Source organism: Condylura cristata, unplaced genomic scaffold, assembly GCF_000260355.1.
Source record: "Condylura cristata isolate star-nosed mole 26May11 unplaced genomic scaffold, ConCri1.0 scaffold00011, whole genome shotgun sequence".
NCBI lineage: Eukaryota > Metazoa > Chordata > Mammalia > Eulipotyphla > Talpidae > Condylura > Condylura cristata.
Window position 1 is genome coordinate 33,132,160 of NW_004567112.1, and position 13,972 is coordinate 33,146,131.

At 43.8% G+C, this 13,972-nt stretch overlaps 2 protein-coding genes across 7 annotated transcripts in view; one reads left to right on the top strand and one right to left on the bottom strand.

The window, feature by feature from the left end:
* Positions 1 to 1,736: 1,736 nt before the first annotated feature.
* On the bottom strand, positions 1,737 to 8,000 carry RPS24 (ribosomal protein S24). 5 transcript variants are annotated; one of them, XM_012723977.1, is made up of 8 exons: positions 7,916 to 8,000; positions 6,536 to 6,601; positions 5,970 to 6,179; positions 4,845 to 4,955; positions 4,723 to 4,725; positions 4,198 to 4,215; positions 2,191 to 2,212; positions 1,737 to 1,833 (listed from the first exon to the last, which is right to left on the bottom strand). In XM_012723977.1, exons 1-6 carry the CDS (start codon positions 7,916 to 7,918, stop codon positions 4,210 to 4,212), a joined length of 399 nt encoding a protein of 132 aa, XP_012579431.1. In that variant the 5' UTR covers positions 7,919 to 8,000; the 3' UTR covers positions 1,737 to 1,833; positions 2,191 to 2,212; positions 4,198 to 4,209. The 5 variants fall into 5 exon arrangements, with proteins under 5 accessions (XP_012579431.1, XP_012579433.1, XP_012579434.1 ...); XM_012723979.1 differs by lacking the exon at positions 4,723 to 4,725; XM_012723980.1 differs by lacking the exon at positions 4,198 to 4,215.
* A 1,980-nt stretch (positions 8,001 to 9,980) lies between these two features.
* POLR3A (polymerase (RNA) III (DNA directed) polypeptide A, 155kDa) overlaps positions 9,981 to 13,972 on the top strand; it is a 42,720-nt gene continuing 38,728 nt past the window's right edge. Inside the window, exons 1-4 of one of the 2 annotated variants that reach the window (XM_004680708.2) lie at positions 9,981 to 10,121; positions 12,583 to 12,718; positions 12,968 to 13,105; positions 13,556 to 13,727. In XM_004680708.2, the coding sequence (XP_004680765.1) occupies positions 10,078 to 10,121; positions 12,583 to 12,718; positions 12,968 to 13,105; positions 13,556 to 13,727 (490 nt within the window). In that variant the 5' untranslated portion in view covers positions 9,981 to 10,077. The remainder of the gene's footprint in view (positions 10,122 to 12,582; positions 12,719 to 12,967; positions 13,106 to 13,555; positions 13,728 to 13,972) is intronic. The other variant, XM_012723725.1, reaches the window with a different exon arrangement.

Genomic DNA, 13,972 nt, shown 5'->3' on the forward strand with positions numbered 1-13,972 from the left:
CCCGCTTGAGCTTAGCCCGGTGAAAAAGCCTCTACCCTCTTGACCCTCTTGATGCCCACCTACCTGCACTCACTCAGGCAATCTTCCCATCAGCCCCTAGATTCCTCTATTGAAACTACCCCTTACCCCTCAGTTCTTGGTTCTACTAGCCCTGTTCCAGCATTTTATAACCACTGTACCCGAGGATTCCATTCCTCCCAGCTTCATCTCCTGCCTTGACAGACCCAAGTCTCTCAAAACTCACCATAATGCCCACCAGTCCTCTGTTCCTACACAAACTTTCTAGTCACAATGAACTACATCTTCCGCCTTTGCCAAGTGGACCACCTCTGCCCTGGAATGTACTGCTCACTTTAAAATGTCACTCAACTCAGAACCCTATGCCAACACCAGTCATTAGCCATTTTAGTGAATACTTAACTTCAAAGCCAAAATCCCAACTTTTCACTTTCCCTAAAATCACACCATCTTATTTTTCCTAGTCCTAGCAAGCAAAGCATGTTCTCTAGCAAGAGAACCCAAAGGGCCATACAAACCCAAGTATACCAGGAGCTCCATATTGCAGACTCAGGTACTCACCTAGTCACAACCCTGCCCATCCGTCTGCACTCTTCAAGCAAGGCCTCACCAAGCTCTCCAAAACATTCCAACACTTTCTGAAAACTTAAGATTTTTGCAATCCTGACTCCCAAATGAACCCAACTATGGTACAAGCATATGCCAACTTCGGGGGGGAGGGGGAGCCATCCCAAGCCCATTAATGCCCCTTCTCCATCCCAAAAACCCAAGTTCCACAACTAACATTTATTCTCTCAAAAGGCAAACTCAACTCACAGTAACTCTCAAACAAGCCTTCCACAGACCAAGTGTCCCAAATGCCAATTCAGACCCTCAATCAATGCTGATGCCTGAAAATGCCAACCTGAGAATCAGCAGCCTCTGCTGTAAGAGTATTAGATAGGGCCCTCCCTGGTGGTGCAGTGGGTTAAAGCACAGCACACTAAAAAGCTAAAACCACTTCAGCATGAGTTCGATCCCCACCCCGGAGGTGATCCACATGGAGCAGAACTCTCCTGAACCGCCCACTGTTCGCCTCAGCAGTGTACTTCCTCAATCTGCCTGTTCTGCTCCCTGATGTCTCTGGTGAATCCTCTCACTGCCCCTGGCACCTCTGGCCTGTACCCTAGTTCTGTATGCATAAATAAATAAATCTTTAGAAAAAAAAAAAAGTACTAGATAACCCTCCATGTTTCATAAAAAGCAATCTAATTTACCAATTACAAACTACACCCAAATGACCATTACAGTGTAACTCTTTCACACCCCTCCCATTCAATAAACTACTCATTACTCCATACCGGCACTCCTGCAACGCAGATACTGATGGGCAGATCCTATTTACCTCAGGATAAAGGATGCAACTGCGATCTAATTTTTACTGAGGTCAGCAGATAACTTCAGTAATAAGAATTAAGTGGAATTCCAGGAAGGCCAAAATGAATTCAGTTTACAAGTATCTCATTCCAAGTACCCACATATGTTGATGGCAAATATTAACATTAGCACACCAGAATGGCCCTATTTGCTCCCATCATGCAGACACTCTACACCCAACACCACCCCATCACACCTAGCTTTTATTGAATGCTTAATGGATCATGTCAACTTGGGTAGCACTCTAAGACTGCTATAAGAGAAGACTAATGTTATAATATTCCCAGTAAACTTCAAATATATTTCAGTCAGACACATAAAAGGTTTTATTTATTAATCCTCATGAAAAATCTGCACAATCACCACAGATACAAAGTCACTGCAGAATCTTTACTCCTTCTGTGAATCAAAGAGAAAGAAAAATTTAGTTAGCAACTTCCCTTAAAACGCTTTAAAAATTAAAAGTTCAAAGTCTTCAACAAATTCTAAAATGAATGACACTCATGCAAAACAAATATTAGTATCCTAGAATGACGTTAGATTTGTGCAATAAGACAATGTAAACATCAACAACATTCACATTCAAGTTAGAAATGAAACAAAAAATTTATGGAACTATTAGTAATTACAGACTGTACACGAGAGCACTTCTAAATCTACTCCTAGATCTACTTCCACATGCTTTACTTTTGAATTACTGCATCAGTAAACCAAGGAGTCTAGTGATCTAAAATGAAAAGCTTGAATGTATTATACCTGTTGTCCAATCTCCAGCTCACTGAATCAGTGGCAGGAAAGGGAGAAAGGAGGGAAGAGGGAAAAGAAACATTTCATTAATAGTCCCTTTTCAAAATGCAACTTACACTGCAGCTAAGTGCATGCAATCAAGATACCGTCAAGATTGACCATTTTGTCCATTGCAATAGTTTAAAGAACCTCATTTAAAATACTCACTGATTTATTCGTCCAAATTTTGAGAAAACCTAGCCTGATTACTAGGTTGACGATCCCCATAAAGACATCATGCTATCTGAAAAGTACACATACCCAAGTCTTTTGCTCTGCACAGCAACATCCTGCTAGGTATGTTAGCACCCAACTGGGGACCACCCCAGATTAAAATCTAGAGCTCCCTGGTGGCACAGCAGGTTAAAGCATAGTACTAAGAAGCTAAAGCCACTTCAGCATGAGTTCGTTAGATCCCCAGCCCAGAGGTGACCCACATGGCGCGGCAGACCTCTCCTGACCCGCCCACTGCTCCCCTCAGCAGTGTACTTCGTTGATCTGCCTGTTCTGCTCCCCACTCTGTCTCTGGTGAATCCTCTCACCATCCCTGAGCCTATGGCCTGTACCCCAGTGCTGTATGCATAAATAAATCTTAAACATATAAAAAATCTAGAGCTCAAAGGGAGAGCTCTAGATGATCAAGCCAAGTCTCAGAAAATCTGTCTCATTTCAATACTTTAGAGCCACTACTCACAGCCACCAAAAGTAGTGCAAATTAATGTTTAAAGATGCAGATTCTAGTTCAAGTAAAAAGGTTTCAATATCACACTTCAAATTTAAAACTATTCCTTCATTTATAACAACTCTTATTGCACCCCAAAGAGGCAAATCTGGATGCCTATTTCAGCATCCAAACAAAACCTGAATCAAAAGGGATAGTACTAGTATGCTTAACTTTTTTGAGCCAACAAATACATGTGTTCGTTTATGCATTCAGTTTCCAGGAAGCTTTTCAGAACAGTGCTAATGAAACGCAACATGAAGCGGGAATAAGTGATGGCTTAAACAGGTACCCTCAGCTAGCCCCTCCACAAATATCCCCACTGACCATTATTAGCACCAGGGATTCGAGGACCAATGAGGAACTGTTAAACACCCTTCAGATGAGGGAACAAATAGTCTTTTTGCAATCTGTCTGCATGTCTAAGTCACAAACATGAAGCATTCGAAGCAGTAAATAGTTCCTCTGGCAGTTCATGCATTATTTTAACCCTCTTGCATTGGGAAGTCAAGTGACTTAAGAAACCTGGACAGGCCCAGATTTCTTCCTGGCCTGATGGAAGTCATGATCAAAGGACACAGGTGTAGTGATCACCGTTTTTAAAACCTTACTGGCCCCACAACCCAATTAGGCTACTTTCAATATTACTGATTTAGGTGGCTCAAACATACAAAAAAATGTGTTTGAAATGGTAAAGAAACATTCGGAACAAAAACTCTCGGTAAAAATATATCTATCAATTTTGATGTGAATTATCTTGGAAATTTTCAATTAAAAAGAAATCACATGGAAAGCTAAAGGCCCAGTAGCAAAAAGCAATGGAAAGATGAAAAACGGCTTCAGTGAGTTCCTTGGGATAAGAGGCTTTACCAGATTCCCTGAGCAGTTTATGACCAGAGATGCCAGAAATCAGTCTTCAATTACTCATGATGAGATGAGAAGACCCCTCCCAAGTTCTGTTCTGTATTAGCTAAACTTCTTTCCCAGGGAATGTAACTCCATGACACACCATTCCCCAAGTGCCAGTGAAAGGGTGCCCGTCTTCCTCTACCAGGTCATTTCACAGCATAACATGCATTTGTGAGTTTCAAAACAAACAGGATTAAGTTTTTCTCCTTTGCTCATTATATTATCTTAAAACAAAGCAGATATTTTAATAGATCACACTATAAAACTGTCTAAAAGTCAACATGCAAAGCATCAAAGCAAACTCAGTGAAGGTGATGCATCCCCACACCGTGCTCAAATCTCAGTACCTGCTAGACACTTCATTTCTGATGAACAAGAAATCCAAGAAAGTAGAGGGGAAAGGCAAAAAAAAAGTTCACAGAACACTTGATTATTTGTTAATTTAACAACCCAACACCTTAATTCCATTCAACTATTTACAATTAGCTAGCAAAGCTGGCATAAAGCTGCTTATTGTTAAAATCACCTACATCGGGGCGAACTGGAGAGGAAAGCAATTGAGATCACAGCTGCCTCTCCAGCTTGCCAGAGAACATGGGCCACATTGATTTAACTGCGTCTTAAACCACTCATGCATTTTGAGAAAATAAGTCTCAGGAAACTAGATCTGCTCTCCCTGTAACAGTCCATGCCAATTAGTGGTAAAATGAAAACTTTCCTGATAGTGCTTACAAAGCACGCAGCAGGACAGGCTCTCTGAACCAATGTGGCCCCCATGTTGTACTAATCTGTGAGCTGGTAGGGGGTGGGCAAAGCTGTACTCTACTGAGGTGTTAAGACACTACATTATGTAGCTTCTCAAGACACATTACCTTCTGTAATCCAGAAGAAGTGGAAAAAAAAGAAACATTAAAAAAAAGTTATTAACACAATCCCTCTTTCTAGAAACTAAAGACCTACAAGTGACATTTCTCTCTTCCTTGATAAATCATACCTTTTTGCCAGCACCAACATTGGCCTTTGCAGTCCCCCTGACTTTCTTCATTCTGTTCTTGCGTTCCTTTCGCTGTTTTCTTGAGGTCTTTTTCTTCTCATACAGGCCATGCTGAAGGAAAAAGACATAGAGGTGATTACCAAACAATCACTACCCACTAGTCAGTAGGCTACCAACAGTAGGAGCATAAGATATGTCCCAGGTCAAAATTTATCAAGTACATTTAATAGTATTTGTTTGTGCCAGAAGTAAAAGGATCAAACTAAGACAGTATGTGCAGAATAGTAGAAAAAAATAATAGTCCCCCCCCAGCGCTTCCTGCATCCTAACTTCCAAGTGGCTATTGTCCAGCCTCAAACCCAAAGCTTACTGTGACTCCATATTTTGGTTTCTCTTCAATCTCTTCCACTCAACTCCATGTTATTCCCAGCTGACTAACACAGGAGAACCTCTTGATCTCACTCAGCATGTAAACTGCTCCAATCCACTCTTCTCGTTCTGCCCACTTTGACCCTTTTCTCCTGCTGCCTAGAAAATTACTTTCAAATCTTTGTAAGGATCTCAGTTTCAATGTCACCATCTCAGAAAGCCCTCCCAACCAAGAGTGAATTTTATCACATCATTGAACTGCTATCTGATAGAAACAAAGAGCCAAAAAGGGACAGGCCACGGTGCTTTCAAAGTACTAAATCTTTGCTAGTTTACTATAGAGTGTAAATTGGGAAGCTTGCCCACTCCACTGTGATTCACTCTACTTCCTGGTTCTGAAAAACCTATGCTACCTGGATACCTGTTAGAAGTTAAGTCCAAACTCAGGTGGATGCCTGTCATTTTCAAGCTACCTAGCTCATCTCCCTACATCCAGCTCCCTTTTCTTAGCACTGTCTTCTGTGCTCTTCAAGACCCAGTTCAAAAGCCACCCACCTCCCCAAACAGTACAGACCTTGACCTCCCCTTCTGAATCTGCTCTGCTATCAATGAATCTCTCTTCTCTTAACGCTTTTAAAGTCCTCTAGGTTTATGTTGTCCCTCCCCACTTATTCTTATTCATTCTAATGCACACGCAATATAATGCTGCTGAAAAAATAAATTTTCAGCAGCTGTTGACCAAATGAGAATACCTACTCTTGCAAGTCTATGTTTGGGTTCATTTTTCTTTGCATAATCCAAGGAATCATAAATCATGCCAAAACCAGTTGTCTTGCCACCTCCAAAATGGGTTCTGAATCCAAATACAAAGATGACATCAGGGGTGGTCTTGTACATTTTCGCTAGTTTTTCCCGAATTTCTGTCTTAGGTACTGTAGCCTTTCCAGGGTGAAGGACATCAATGACCTAAAAAGAGAAATCAAGTTTATAATGAAGTAGCTTTAAATTAAAAAACTACAGCCTCCCTGTGGCACAGGGGTTAGTCTCAGTGCTATCACCACGACAGCACGAGTTAGATCCCTGGCCCAGGAGCCAAAGAGCTAACCCACATATGGGACAACAGACCTCTCCTGTCTGGCCCTCTGCTCCCCTCGGCAGTATATTTCAGCAGATTCACCATTCTGCTCCCACTAAGTCTCTGGTGAATTCAGCACCTCCTTTCTCCCCCCAGCCCCCCACACACACCCCTCTGGCCTACACCCAGTTCTTTTTCTAAAGAAATTTAAAAACTACTAACCAAATTTTGATGTGCTAGCCCTTACCATTTGTTTCCGCTGAAGCAGTCGGTTGGTCATGAATTTCCTAGTCCGGATAGTTACTGTGTCATTCTGAAAACAAAACACCTAGAGTTAATAAAGATACAAATTCCCATCTCCTCCCAATCCCCTTAGCATATAGTACCTTATTTAATAGAGTACCTAAATCACAGGAGCCTCTAAATACACAAATTCACTATCAAGAAGTACATTTAGCCTGTGTTAATCCATGAAGTTTCACTTCACTTTGTTATGGAAATCACTAGACCAGGGTTCCCCAAACTCAGCACCACTGATACTCTGACCCTCCAACAGCTTATGGAGCAACTATCCTGTGCACTTTAGGATATCCAGCAGTCACTGTGGCCTCTGACTACCATTTTCAATAGCAACTCACACCCACGACGGACCTAACATCTGTCCAGACTTTGCAGATTTCCCTTTGGGGCAAATAAATAGGAAGAAAAAAAAAAAAAACACCCAAGTTAGTTAGCAACTTTTCTAGCTTAAAACTGGTTCAAACAGATGTTACTCACAAAACCTGCATTGTTGACACAAATGCTGTCATTACCTGCATCTAAATGAGCATCATTCAAGGAATGACTACAATCCATTAAAAAAAAACTATTTCCTTAAGGAAGGGCCAAAGCTTGCACACAGTTAACTACCACCAAGGAACGTGGGCACTGGGCAAAAAAGTAAAATTTTTGCCCAAAAAAGCGGGATGCTTTCATGTAACCTAACTTACTAGGTTTCAACTTCAGTACGAAAGTACGCGAGTCTATGTTCACTCGAATTGCACTTAACTCTCGAAATTTATCGGGGAAGGGGGGGATGCCTTGCAGGTGGGGGAAAAAACGGGTGCCTAACTTCCAGCAGGGCTCTTACGTGACTGAGACTAAGACACTTGACAGCTTCCTTCTCAGGGGTTCAATATTCCCAAAGAGAAACCAAAGAATCCGTTCATTTGGCGATTTTCTAGTTCACACACGAAGATGGTTTTCACTCGCCGAAAGACTCCGAGCGCTGTGGGTACTCTTCGTCTCCTGGCATTCATCACCCGCAAGCCGCCAACCCCAACTTGAGACGGCGGTGGCAATGTCTTGTCCCCCACCCCACTGGACTCACTGGGCTCCACAAAAACGCGAAAAGTAGTAGCGTCTACGGGTCCCCAGGCCCTGAACGCCCATGCTTGGCTTGTCCGCGCCGGCAGCGCAACCCGGACTCCCCACGGACAGCACAGGGGACCTGGGCAACCGGTTCCTGCCAAACATGGCCAAGGAGCAGCGACCGGGCTTTGCGTGGCTGCAAGACATACGGCACGACATGGGGGCAAAGGATGGCTCCGATATGCAATGGATGACTACACTGTTCGGGGGGACTCACCATGATGGCGGTGGCTCTTCAGGCAGCCACAGAGGAAAAGAAAGTTACTCTGCACAGGCCAATCATATCAACGCGCATGGAAGGACCCCAGGCGGCCCTTGCGTGGGGCGTGGCCCGACCCAAGGCTGACCGCGCTGATGCCTGACTGAAAGTGCCCAAGACGCCACACCCCTGAGATGCTAGACTGGCCAATCCAGAGGTAAAGAGGCCAAACGTACTAGGTTTACGCAAACACGTGTTCAATTTTACTTCCATTCATTTTTTAAAATTGTCCCACACTTAAAATTGCTGTAAGTCGCGTTACACTTTAAGCTGCCTCCGTCCGAACTAGAGGTATTAAAGCTAGAAAACATTTTAGGATATCGGCACCAGACTCCTCTTTTTACAGCTACAGACAATGTAGAAAACCTTACCCAAACTTGTTTCAAATACACTTTTAATGTATTCTAAGTATTTCAGGTTCCCTGGTGATACTTTTGATTTAAAAAATTAAACCTTTTTTTTTTTTTTTGCAGCTCTCAGTCCATACAAAAAATACGAACCTTTATAAGCTCACTGATCCAAAAGTTTGCTCTTAATCACTACTGATAAGGCACTCATCAAATATTGTTGGCATAGTATCAACGTTACTCCAAACATATTAAGTGATCAGCCTGCTGAAAGAGGGTCATAACATCTGATTTGCTTTGCTTTTTGTCTATGGCAATTGTAGTTTGTAGTGTGGATCCACAGAAAATAAAAATGAGGGGGCGCATCCCTTCTTCAAACTCAAAGATGTGGAAATACTTTATTGGGTTCTATGTAGTTTTTTACAAATAGTAAAGAAGTTCGTTTCCAGTTATGTGACACTGAGTTGATGCAAGTGTGGTTTCTAGTCTCATGCACTGATGATGTCACCTAGGATCACCTCTCACAAGCTGTAGACAAGCAATTTGTTTACTTTTTAAGATTTATGTATTTATGCATACGAGAACTGGGGTACAGGCAAGAGATGCAGGGGATGAGAGGATTCACCAGAGACAGAGTGCAAGACAGAACAGGCAGATTGACTCTAATACACTGCTGAGGGGAGCAGTGGACAAGACAGAGAAGTCTGCTGTGCCATGTGGGTCAGCTCCCTGGCCAGGGATGGAGCTCAGGCTGCAGTGGCTGCAGATAGCTTCATAGTGCTGTGCTTTAGCCCATTTTACCACCAAAGAGGGGCCTGTAGCCAAACAATTTAGATTCTCAATACACGAATGATCTTCACCTCCTATTCTCCTGTCATCTCATTTCCATACCTCAGTATGACTCGCTTTAAACTGTCAGACTTACAGATTTTGTTTTGTAATCAAGAATATAAGTCCAGGGCCCTCCCTGGTGACCCAGTGGGTTAGAGCACAGCACAGCACTGCAAAGCTGGCCATGGCCACTTCAGGGAGAATTCGATCCCGCCCCGGAGCTGACCCACATGACGCGACAGACCTCTCTCTTGACCTACCCGCTGCTCCCCTCAGCAGTGTACTTCATAGATCTGCCTGTTCTGCTCCCCACTCTGTCTCTGGTGAAGCCTCACAGCCAGCCCCATGCCCTCTGGCCTGCACCCCATTTTTGTATGCATAAATAAATAAATATTTTTTTAAAAAAACCTATGTCCAATTCTATTTTATTTTTAAAATAACTTCGTGGACAGGGGATACACGTGCGACTATGTTTTCTCTCTTTATTTCCTGGGTTGATCAGGTTGGTACTCTCTGGTCATTGGGCCCGTTGATTTCAGCTTACACATTTCCTTAAATGATAAAAAGCTCTTAATTCAGCTGGTATTGATGAGTACGATAATGACCATTTCACGTTATATGCCATTATTGGTTCTCTGGTTGTCTAAAAGTTAACAAGTTGCTCTCTTTGAAAATCCTCGTTGGCCTCGTGCAGTTTCAAGAAGGAGCCACGAGGTGGCGGTGTAGGCAGACAGCAAAATGCAGCGTGCCCAAAGGCCCTCTAGACAGATGTGCCAGCGAGTAGCGGAAGCCAGCGGACACGTGGGAGCCCTGTACGGTAGCCGAGAGGCAGCCGGGAAGCGTTAGCGGCGAGTCAGGAAGCACCCCTGCGAAGTACAGGGTGCGCGGTTTGTGTACCCCTACTCCCGGGTTCTGAAAGAGGCCGCCCCGACAGCCGTCATCATGGTGAAGGAGCAGTTCCGGGAGACGGATGTGGCCAAGAAAATGTAAGCTGGAGCAAGTGACTTTTGAGAGCGTAGAAATGGGGGGTGGGGAGGAAGCCCGAGGTCAGGGGTCCCATGTCTCCAAGGGTCAGAAGTGAGGATTAGATAGAAGGGGAGGGCTTGGAGTCAGCTGAAGGCGTCGCCAAAGGTCAGATCGGGATAGGTTAAGAATGTTGTCCTGCAATGCAAGAAATAAATATACACATTTACTTACTTAAATATATATTTATCTACGTAAATACATTAATTATATATCTGTCTCAGCACCTGTGGTCTTCAGGCCAGAGGTGGCCCCTAGATTTGGGCCCAGGCGGGATGTGGAGGGAACTTTGGTGATGCAACCACCTTGGGCTCAAACTGGAGGTCTCCAGAGGTCAAACGACTAGCCCACTGTTTCAGCCAACCTTTGCCTAAGTAGGGTGGGGAGAAGGCAGGGGTGGGGACTGTGTCTAATTCTGTTTTTGCTGCAGAGCAAATGACAGGGAGACATTTGCCAGAGGATGGAGTTGCCAGCTAGAATTCTGTAGCATAGAGGTGGATGACAGTCTCAGACATAAGCCAGTTGTGCTAGGCCTTCCCTTTCAGAGTTTACTTATTAGGCTTTAGTGTCCACTCAGAGCTTCTGAGGAGAGTACTGTGAGTTAGCCCCTGTGATGGACCTTAGAGATACAACATGACTACCACCTCACTGCTTTTGCCAGTTGGAGAAGGCACACAAATCATCGTTGAGAATGACAAGTGCAAGAAGAGCAGGTGATTCAGACAGAAGAAAGCAAACCAAACAACCCTTTATCGAGAAAAGCCCTAGAAGGAGAAAGTGTAGGTGTGGAGAAGGAAAAAAAAATTGAAATCGTTCAGGAGTCCTCTGCAGTCCAGCCTTTGAAAGGATATAAGGTGGGGAGTGCCTTGATAAGCGTTCTGGAAACGCCATCCTCACCATCCTCGAGAAATAGAATTAAAGGTAACAAGATCTTAAAGGCCCCTGCAGGGATCCAGGTGGAGGCCTGCACTAGGCTAGTGGAGAGAAGTGAATTTCAGAAATGTTGGGATATGAAATTGACAAGATTGGCAGAAATGAGGGTTAAAAAAAAAATGAGGCTGGCGCCAACTTTGTTGTTTAGGTGGAAGTCTTCCAGGGGCCTGGGGAGCTTATGTCTTACCTGAATCCACCCAAGTCTACTCTCATGATCCATCCTGGGTCCTTATACCCACCCAGACACCTCTCCACATTCAGATGCAGTGTATGCTCACAGAGCTGCCCAGGTGGTTCTGTTGAGATGCAAATGAGTTCCCTGCCACTTCACCTTAAAGTCACACTGCAGCTTTCCTTAACACTAACATTTCAATTGTCTCCCAAAATGTGCAAGCCATATTGGATCCTGCCCCCTACATACCTCACTGACTTCATTCCAGACCATCAACTCTGCTCTGCTGAATTGGTTTAAGTTGGTTCCTTGAAAATCCAGGTTCATGCTGGTGATGGGGTCCTTTCTGGTTATCTTTGCTTCAAATTTTCAATTCCTGATCATTTTATGGCTGGTTCCCACTCATTCCAATTCCCTGTATGTGTTGGTCTGACAGTAAGTTTCTGGCTACACACAGTTGTTCCTCAAACTCTTTTACAACCACAGCCCACCCTGTTCATCATCTGCACTGACTCACTGTTGTATATTTATTTGTCTTAACCCACTGACAACTGTGAGCCCCATGTTAGCAGAACCTTGTCTGTTTCATCTATCTCCTCAGCCTCTTGGGATGATGTCTTAGGATAGTTTATCCCCAATTTGTTAGCAAATGAATGAAAAGAGATTTAGCAGAAGCCATATTAGGGCCTATCTGCACTATCTGGTGCAGATAGTGTCGAGTTTGAAATGCTTGTGGTATATCCAAGTGTAGCTGCTGGGAGGAGGTGGCTACCGGGTCTGCAGTTGAATAGAAGTAACTGGTCTACTGGTAGAGATTAAACATCAGCATAAAACTTATGTGACATGAGTTAAAAATCAGGAGGAAATGAAAGAATGAAAAAAAATGAGTGTAAGGGTTTAACTCTGCTAGAGAGAGATGAGAGATGCCAGTGTTTAAGGGATGGCAGTATGAGAAGATACCACAGCAGAACAGCTGGCAGGGGTGGAGGGGGAACGGTCAGAGTATCATGTCACTAAACCCAAGAGAAGAAAGTATTTCCAGATAAGGGGGAGGGGGTTGTAATTTGCCAATGCTACAGGGATATAAGATGAGAAAATTCTGATTGGATTTCGTGGCAAGCAAGTGGACTCATTGATCTTGGTGAGCACCATTCATTTGATAATCAGTGTGGAAACTGGATTCCAGCAGAATGGAAAGATATTTAACCAGGAAAAATGAGATTCTATATGTGACCTGGTTATGGCAGGTTACATATAGAATCAGTATTTTTGGTAAGTAGCGTTAATGTATTTGCTCCCCTATTTCTAATCCACTCCAGAAGCCACATCTGTTTTGGAATGAAGTCTCCCGAGGAGATGCGCCAGCAAGCACACATCCAGATTGTGAGTAAGAACCTGTACAGCCAGGACAACAACCATGCCCCCTTGCTGTATGGGGTGCTCGACCACAGGATGGTAAGACCCCTTACCAGTGCTTGGGTTCTGATTGGCTGATGAAACTGGTGACTTAGCAAATGAGGGGAGGCCAGAGTCTCTCCATCTGCCCCTCGCCTCTACACATCTCTGATGGGCCCAGGGCTCCTGCCTTCCGCCAGACTCATGTGAATACGCTGCAGCTTCCCACAGGAGTCTCACTGAGTGAGCATGCATCCCACTTTCTGCTTCAGTGGTTTCTGCTGACGTCAGTTGTATTTCCACCCAAAGGGCACAAGTGAGAAGGACCGTCCGTGTGAGACATGTGGGAAAAACTTGGCCGATTGTCTGGGCCACTACGGATACATCGACTTGGAATTGCCATGTTTTCATGTGGGCTACTTCAGAGCAGTTATAGGCATCTTACAGGTAAGCACATATTTGTTCATTTCCAAGGCATAAATCCGGAGTTACTGATTGGGAACATTGGTGTGAATTTAGGAAGTGTGGATAGTGGGGGGGTGCTTCTAGGAGGACTGTTTTGATTAAAACGTAATAGTATTTCCATCTTGCGATACATTCATTTGCTGAAAAGATTCCTTGCTCCTTGGGTTGTTTTTGTTTTGAGTAGGTGATAGTTACAGATTACAAAAAGCAATACAGAATGGCACAAAGAAAAAAATATAAAAGTTAACCAAAATGTTAGCAAGCAGCTCTGCCCTTGCTGGCACTCTGAGGAATGAGGGACTCCTCTCTGTGTCTTAGGGAGGTCAGTATGTGTGGTCACTTGGTTAAGTGCCCCTGGGTGGGCAGACAACATTTTAAAATGAAAACATGAGCAGAACTGTCCTTTTGATTGTTGCATTGAACCTTTAAAAGATGATCTGCAAGACCTGCTGCCACATCATGCTGTCGCAGGAGGAGAAGAAACAGTTTCTGGATTATCTAAAACGGCCTGGCCTGACCTACCTCCAGAAGCGAGGACTGAAGAAGAAAATCTCTGATAAGTGCCGAAAGAAAAATATCTGCCATCACTGTGGTGCTTTTAATGGTGAGCAGAAGACAGAACATGGAAGGGGCTCAGGGAGAGCCCTGTCCATTCACTGGCTTCCGTGTGTTAGTTTTTAAGGCAATATTTTCATGTCAGCCTTTTTCTTACAAATTAGACTTTACTGCCCAGCAGTTGACGGACTCTTCAGAAAACAGCTCATTTTCATTGTTACAGCATTTCTAGTCATCTCATTAACTGACAGCAGGCTAACCAAGAAGCTAATTTTTCCAACCTTGATAAGTAAA

Excerpts from the sequence above, each read along its gene's own strand:
- RPS24 (XM_012723978.1), bottom strand. Across the intron at positions 6,180-6,535 it reads TGCTTCAGCGGAAACAAATG|GTCATTGATGTCCTTCACCC; the intron begins GTAAGGGCTAGC and ends TTCTCTTTTTAG. Across the intron at positions 4,956-5,969 it reads CCAAACATAGACTTGCAAGA|CATGGCCTGTATGAGAAGAA; the intron begins GTAGGTATTCTC and ends TTTTTCCTTCAG.